This window comes from Stigmatopora nigra, chromosome 13, assembly GCF_051989575.1.
Source record: "Stigmatopora nigra isolate UIUO_SnigA chromosome 13, RoL_Snig_1.1, whole genome shotgun sequence".
Lineage (NCBI taxonomy): Eukaryota > Metazoa > Chordata > Actinopteri > Syngnathiformes > Syngnathidae > Stigmatopora > Stigmatopora nigra.
The window spans coordinates 9,903,496-9,911,090 of NC_135520.1; the positions used below are offsets into that span (position 1 = coordinate 9,903,496).

The 7,595-nt window shown below is 39.3% G+C and overlaps 1 protein-coding gene across 6 annotated transcripts in view; it reads left to right on the forward strand.

The window, feature by feature from the left end:
* The window catches only part of lingo2b (leucine rich repeat and Ig domain containing 2b), a 29,825-nt gene extending 22,230 nt beyond the window's left edge, over positions 1–7,595 (forward strand). For all 6 annotated transcript variants that reach the window (XM_077731497.1, XM_077731496.1, XM_077731499.1 and 3 more), the window contains one exon: positions 2,754–7,595. In XM_077731497.1, the coding sequence (XP_077587623.1) occupies positions 2,797–4,662 (1,866 nt within the window). In that variant the 5' untranslated portion in view covers positions 2,754–2,796 and the 3' untranslated portion in view covers positions 4,663–7,595. The remainder of the gene's footprint in view (positions 1–2,753) is intronic.

The window sequence follows — 7,595 nt, forward strand, 5'->3', positions numbered from 1 at the left end:
AGCGGTCAGAATGACAGCATGGAAACACCTTTATCTTGAGTTGACTAAAATCAGGGAGCATTTCTATGTTCTGTCAATTTTAGAGCTAAAGAAATATGAATAAAACAACAGTCTTTTTTCACTTCTTTTGACTGAGCTTTTGTTAATTTAATTGACAGTATACAGAGGACAGATGAGAGTAGTTGTAGTTGCTGTGGCAACAGCCTGCTCTTTGTTGCACGCTGCATTCCTGGCATCTGATGTGTCTTATGCTGCGATCGATAAATACCCCACCCTGCCTGGTGAGACTCCATAGTTAGGAGATGTTTTAGCCACGTCAGACAGTGAAAAGGAAGGAAGATGGGTTTTCAAAATATGGGCACACACAATGTTTGAGAATATGGAACTGCACAAAACAGTATAGGCACTTAATTGGTAGTCAGTGGTGACTTGGTGGGTTCTTTCTCACCAAATGGATTGCATAGCTTCCCCATACCCCACATGTAATATAATTCATATATTCTCCCTATGCGTTTTATCAAATGAGTATGCACTTGATCAAAACTGTGCCCTGCACAATCCACATGGGGATAACAAGTTATCTTTGATGTCATCATCCAAACATTCATGACGTGACAAAAATGTCATTTTTTTGCAGGAAAAAAAGCTCCATGCATTCCCAATTAAAAGCAGCGTCACAAATGAATGAATGAATTTCAAAATGTTGGGATGATGACATAACAAATGCTATTCAATTCACACAATTTAGACATTAAAAAAATTCTGTAAATCAAGATTCACAAAAGTTTTATGCAGTTTTTGCAAAAATACCCACAGGTCTACCAGAATTTGTTAAAAACAGCACCATTTATTGCCCTGTTCATTTTTATTGGGAAACAATATTATAAAATATCAACAGGATGGGACCTGAAAAGGTTCCCCAGTTCTAAAACAAATGAGCATAAAATTCAACACAAAATAATCCAAATATATACATGAAATTCACCATTGACTGACAGATATGTTAAGAAGTAACCCCACTAAAGTCAAGTAATTAAAAGGAAATGACCTATAACTATCCTAAAGGAAAGAAGAAAACAACTTTTCTCAATTTGCTCCCTCTATGTTAAAATGGTTTGGATCATGTATAATGCTGCCAAAGATTTAACAAAGAAGTCACCACAAAATGCCCCAAATTTAATAGAAAGTGACATAATCTACACAGGAATCTGCTGAAATATTCTAGTTTTTGATGCCAATAATCACTTTGCTATTGATTTATGGTTTGTGTTAGTGTCTGGAGGATTTTCATTTGCTTATCTTGCCAACCTTCCACATGTCACAGTCAGGCATTGACACTCCAGTTTGAAATCAGATTTCACACCCCTGTGATTTTCTTCCCCATCAGTGCATTGGAATTTCTGGCACTCGTGGACAAAGCTTACATTTTGCACACCTAATTGGCAAAAATCGCCATGAGCAGAATGCAAATACTATTGGTAATGAGGCAATTATTGTCACACTTTCTATCCTCGTAGGCATCTGTCAATTCAACAACCTGTGGCTGCTAGGAGGCATATTCCTGTCAAGGTCGAGGTCTTAGCAATTTGGAAAGAGAATATCTCTCATGTTTTTCGAGAAAGTCTGCTTTCTTGACCTCATTTCTCTTTTATGATGTCCTAGTACTCTATTGCATCATTACATGCATTTCCCACATGTTTAAAGTGTATTAACACTTAAAGTGTATATACAACTTTTGTTTCTCAAGACAAATGAAACAAAATACGTACAAGTAATATACATATATTGTAATATCCTCCTGACTGCCAGGAAAAAAAATGTTGTCCAATCACATGTATTTTAAATTTCCCCAATCTCTGTGATTAAATTGGAATACTGCAAAAGAAATTTGGTATCATTTAAAATCTCTGAACAGAGGACAAAAGGGGTTCATGCGATTGGATTCACTGGTTGGGAGATATTTAGGTTTACAAATGTCCTCTGTAGAGGACAAATTTGAACTACAGGTAGTCAGGAGGATATTATAATTTCATTTTATAATAATATGATAAGTAAGATATGTCTTCCTATGAGATGAAGTTTGTGATATTAAGAGAAAAAGTCATAATACCAAAAGTTTTGTTATAGTAATATAATGACTTTAATATTGTATTATTAGGACTTTTTCTTCACATATGAAACTTTATTCTCAGAATATTTGAACGTATAAATGTATTGCCCGAAATCAGCTGGGATAGGCTCCAGCCCAGCGGCCAACGGAACCCTAGTGAGAATACAGCGGTTCAGAAAATAAATGAACGAATGAATATTATCACACCCACAAGAAATGTTTATTCTTAAAAGAATTACTTGAACGATAGGTAATAATCTGGATAATGTCTTTATTTATTTATGTATACTTGTTTAAATATATTTTATTGCTATTTAAAGTTAAAGCTAAGTTAATATCGTGACGTAATGGCTTGCCGAAAATGTAATGCATCCCCAGACGACTGCAACCTTTTATGCTACCCTGTGGTGAATGTTCTCATTTTTCTGCTAATGATATTTATCGTGGTGTACCCTGCTTGGACTTTTATTACATTTATTCAAGCGAGTCAGGGAGAGTGACAGTTAATTTGAAGCAGTATGACTTTAAGGTTATTTCAGGAAATTTGAAAGTGTAAAACAAGCAGAGGGCATACAGATGAAAAGTCTGAGTAGATAATCAAGTATTCTAACCTTTGGGTTTTTTCATGTTATTTGCCTTGCAGGGCCCGTTCGTGATGGTGTTCTGGACGATTAACGAGCTGTGCGATGACAGTGGGCAACGTGGGTAAGAGAGTCATGCAACCCCCAGCTCAGCACTACCACATCCTCCTGGCTGGGGCAGTGCTTCTTCTCCTGGCTGGGTTAACCCTAAGCTGCCCTGCCCGATGCGAGTGTTCTGCCCAAACCAAGTCAGTGAGCTGCCACCGCAAGCGCCTGAGCACCATTCCCGAAGGCATCCCCATTGAAACTCGAGTTCTGGATCTCAGCAAAAACAAGCTACGCATAATCACACCGGACAACTTCTCTTCATTTCAGCTGCTGGAGGACCTAGATCTTAGTGACAATCTCATCAGTGTAGTGGAAACGGGATCGTTTCGTTCTCAGCTTGCTCTTCGCTCACTGAACTTCCGTAGCAATGTAATTCAGTTGATTCCTGCAGGCGTGCTGTCAGGCCTATCTAACCTCACTCGGCTTGATCTCAACCACAACAGACTTGTGGTTCTACTGGACCATGCCTTCCAAGATCTGCACAAGTTGGCATCCCTGGAGGTGGGTGACAATGAACTTGTTTTCATCTCTCAGCGAGCCTTAATGGGATTAACTGGTCTTCAAAGTCTCACCTTGGAACGCTCTAATCTCACTGTGGTTCCCACTGACGCTTTGGCACATCTACATAACTTGGTGGAACTACGTATGCGCCATTTGAGCATTAGTTTTCTCAAGCCTTTCTCTTTCAAAAGGCTTTTCCATCTTCGCCATTTAGAGATCGATTATTGGCCTTGGTTGGACACACTTCCCCCGCTGTCACTCCATGGCCTCAACCTCACAACATTGTTTGTAACCAACACTAACCTTTCTGCCTTCCCCGGTGCAGCTTTGCGCCACCTGCCTTACCTCACTCACCTTAACTTGTCTTTCTCCCGAATTCAGCATATCCATAAAGGGGAGTTCGGACACCTCGCGCATCTGATGGAGCTCCGTCTCCAAGGTTCTCATCTTGTTTCAATTGAACCCTTTGCATTTATTGGCCTGGTATCTTTGCAACTACTGGATGTGTCACAAAACCACCTGGACTCTCTGGAGAGGGGAGTTTTTGCATCACCAGACAGCCTCCAGAGGCTTTGTCTGGGTGGAAACCCATTGGTCTGTGACTGCAGATTGCTCTGGTTGCTAAATAGCTACAAGCCACCATCCCTTCATATCCTTGACATCCAGCCAAAGTGCAGTGCCCCCGAGTACCTACTGGGAAAAACTCTGCGCGAGCTCAAGGAACCACTGGTCTCTCGGTACATGACCTGCACCAAGCCTCGAATTGGACCGAATATAACACAACTGCTGATGGCAGACGAGGGTCAGCCTGCCCGTTTAAGCTGCATGGCAGAGGGAGCACCGAGGCCGTCAGTGGTCTGGGTTACACCTCACAGACGCTACATCACATCTAAGAGCAGCGGGAGGGTGGAAGTCCAACCAGATGGCACCCTGGAGATCAAGGCTGCAGAGCTGCATGACAGTGGGGTGTATTTGTGTATTGCGAGTAACCCCGCTGGCAATGCTAGCTTGTCTGCCTCTTTAGCCGTGAAGGGTCTGGCCATTAGGGACAGCTCTCACAATAGCAACAGGAGCTCAAATTATTTGACAAACTCTAACAGCACTTGGGGGAATGGGACTGTGCTGTACAACATGACAGTCCCCATTGACATTAAGACTATCATTATATCCACAGCCATGGGCTGCTTGTCCTTTTTAGGTGTGGTTATTTTCTGCTTCCTGCTTTTGTTTGCCTGGAGCAGAGGGAAAGGGCGTCATAAGAGCAACTTCGATATTGAATATGTCCCTCGAAAATCCAATGGGGCCTCAGCTGAAGCGGCAGAAACAAGTGGCCCCCGACGAGTCAATATGAAAATGATTTGATGGTGAAATGGACTCGGTGCACTCAATATCACCAACGACGCAATGCAAACGTCATCTTAAAAAAATGTTTTTATGACACAGTGGAGTTGTGAGAAATAATGTAATATTATAGTGACTGTCGATGGAGGTGATCATGTGAATATCAAAGTAAAACCGTGAACGTGTTTATATGAAATAATGTCCTTACATTACATTGAGTATAATACTATAACCAACATATCAATATGGAAGTGATCTAGTGTTGCACTTGGCATGTGTTTCAGTGGTGATGTGATGAGTTATGATGTTGTCGACTATCTGTGACATCAAAATGAAGGACGGAACCACTGGGGGTTATGGAGTGCTGTGATAGCAATCATTGATTGCTGCAACATGTCAAATTCACTAATACTCACCTAAACTGGGGTGTGAAAGGTGTGTGCTTTAATCATGTGTGCGTGCATCGGTGTACGCATGTTACATTTGTGTCTTCGTGCATGTGCACGCATTGCCTTTCTTATCTAACAGAAATATTAAAAAGATAGGGCCCAGTCCTTGATAGATCTATGTTCCTGCTGAGTAAAACAGGATCATTTGTGTTTTGTATGAAAAAAAAATATCCCTCACTCTTAATAAGTATAATGCTGCATCCATTCATTAATAGTTGCCCCAATGCAAGGGGTCTAACAAAAGAACTAACTAGTGTTGTACCGATATCATATTTTTTGTCCCCTAATACTGAATCCAGATTTTTAGGTTTCGCATTTTGTTTCTTGGAATTTCTTTTAAATGTAGAGACAAAATTTTCCCATTGAGCTTTTTGTAACCTGAATATTTCATATGTGGAGATGTTCCTAAGTAGAGGTACTACTGTATTCATACAGTATACATAGCAGGTATCGGGTGATGTCGATAATGTACCATTATAGTTATTTTGTTTCCTATTTTTTGAAGTATTTTGGGAAAAAAGATAAGTGATTTTGATATGAAAGACATTCTCATCAAAGTCAATGCATTGACATTGAAATTAAGCCCAAACTATCTTATTTCTCAATCTGTTTTTAAAACATTATTTTATACATTTGAAAGCATTTTCTATTTACTCAGTGGCTGCCATAGATGACGGTGGAAGACAAATTCATTTGAAGTGGGAGGGCTTTGGATGAAAGTTTATTCAGTGCTACCCTCACTGCCTCAACGAGTGATAAATGAATGGGTGCCTCTTTGCCAGAGGAATAACACATTTTATTTTTAACCCTATTGGCTGCCATTGACAGCTCTGCACATATTCACTTGCTGCCAGACCTTCTACTTTGAAAGGACTGGATTTCTAGATTAGATGAACTCATTAAAATTCACAGCAGAAGGATGTTTGGACGATACACAATTGAACGTCTATCATCATCTTGGGAAGAGCGACGAGTTATTTTTTCACATAGCTGATAATCATCTTGGGTAGAGCGACCAGCAGATGGAAACTAGATTTCAAAAAGTAAACCTGGCAATGTATGGGCACGTCATTTTTAGTACTTGCTAATATTGATGCCATCATTTTCATGCCATATCGGTGCAACACTAGAAACAACTTAACTCAGGGGAACATTATGCTGTAATTTCACATGAGGTGTGAGCTTTGTCTCGCCCATAGAATTCACTTTCTAGCAGGACAAAACTACTTGTCTTTAGAAATAACACCGGTCAATGGCGTTATCGTAAGAGAAAAGCTTCCAGCAATAGAAATGACAAGTTAAAACTACTTCATAACATAATAAATCACCGGCAGTTTTTGCTGCCAGAAAAAAAAAATCCCTTGATGTGATATAAAAGACTCTGTTGCCAGATACAATGGCAAAGATTTACTGGCGCATGCCATCTTTGGGACAAGACAAAGTTAAGCCTCACAGATTTATGGCTTAAATTTCCCCTCATATTTCTTTGATCGTACCTATTCAGTTCCTCATCGGGGCACCAAGGGACTCTGTTATTTAATAGGTGTCAATTTCAAACTTGTAGTAGAATCTTGTAATGTTCTGTTTGTTTGGAAATATTTTTCGTGTTTGCTGTGCTGAGTATTGGCAAAACAATTAAGGGCAAATCTTTGTATTACAGGGATGTGTGTTTATTTGTGTAATTCTGTTGTGATAAAATATACAAAGTTGTATAATTGTTTTCGTATGAAGAATTTATGGGTATATTTTCAAAAGAAAATAAATATCAAACATACCCTTAAATTTGGAATTGCATTTTCAGTTTAGCTAACGAGGCTCTCCTAGCAAATAACTTTAACTGTCATATTAAATATTTACAATTCGATTCAACAGCTTTCTCTCAAGTGAAGAATAACAACCGCCACACATGCTTCCACCACTGGGGTTTTTATGACTACTTCTTGAAGTCCACAACATTCATGTCAAACTGCATCATTTTTCCACCCAGCACTTAATACTATTGTGTGAGGGAGAGTTGTTATTTGTCTTTGAGTCTGAAAGCCAGCAGGGAATAGAATGGCTGCTGCTGTGACACATGAAGACACATTCAAAGTCTTTCAAAAAGGCTTTCATTTATATTTCAATCAGAGGTTCCCTTATATTGACTGCAATTTCCAAGTACCAATGTCCCTCCTCACACTGTGATACTTATTCTTAATTTTAGTTTACTAATCAGCGTATGGAAGCCTTGTAATCTAACCAACAAAAAAGAGGATTTTTCATTTATAAGACTCAAAGGTCAAAGAATGGCTGTCTGAAGTATAGAAAAGTATTGATACTGAAATTTTGTATCCAGATAGGACATTTATTTTTGCACAACTATAGTTCACCGGCAGAGATCCATCGTCATTGCCTAAATTCTGTTGCATGTGAATAATATTGCAATATAACTGTCATTTTTGGACAAATAAGGAGAATATTTCCATTTTCCATCTTAAATCCCTTGACTGTCATTGATTAAGCTAG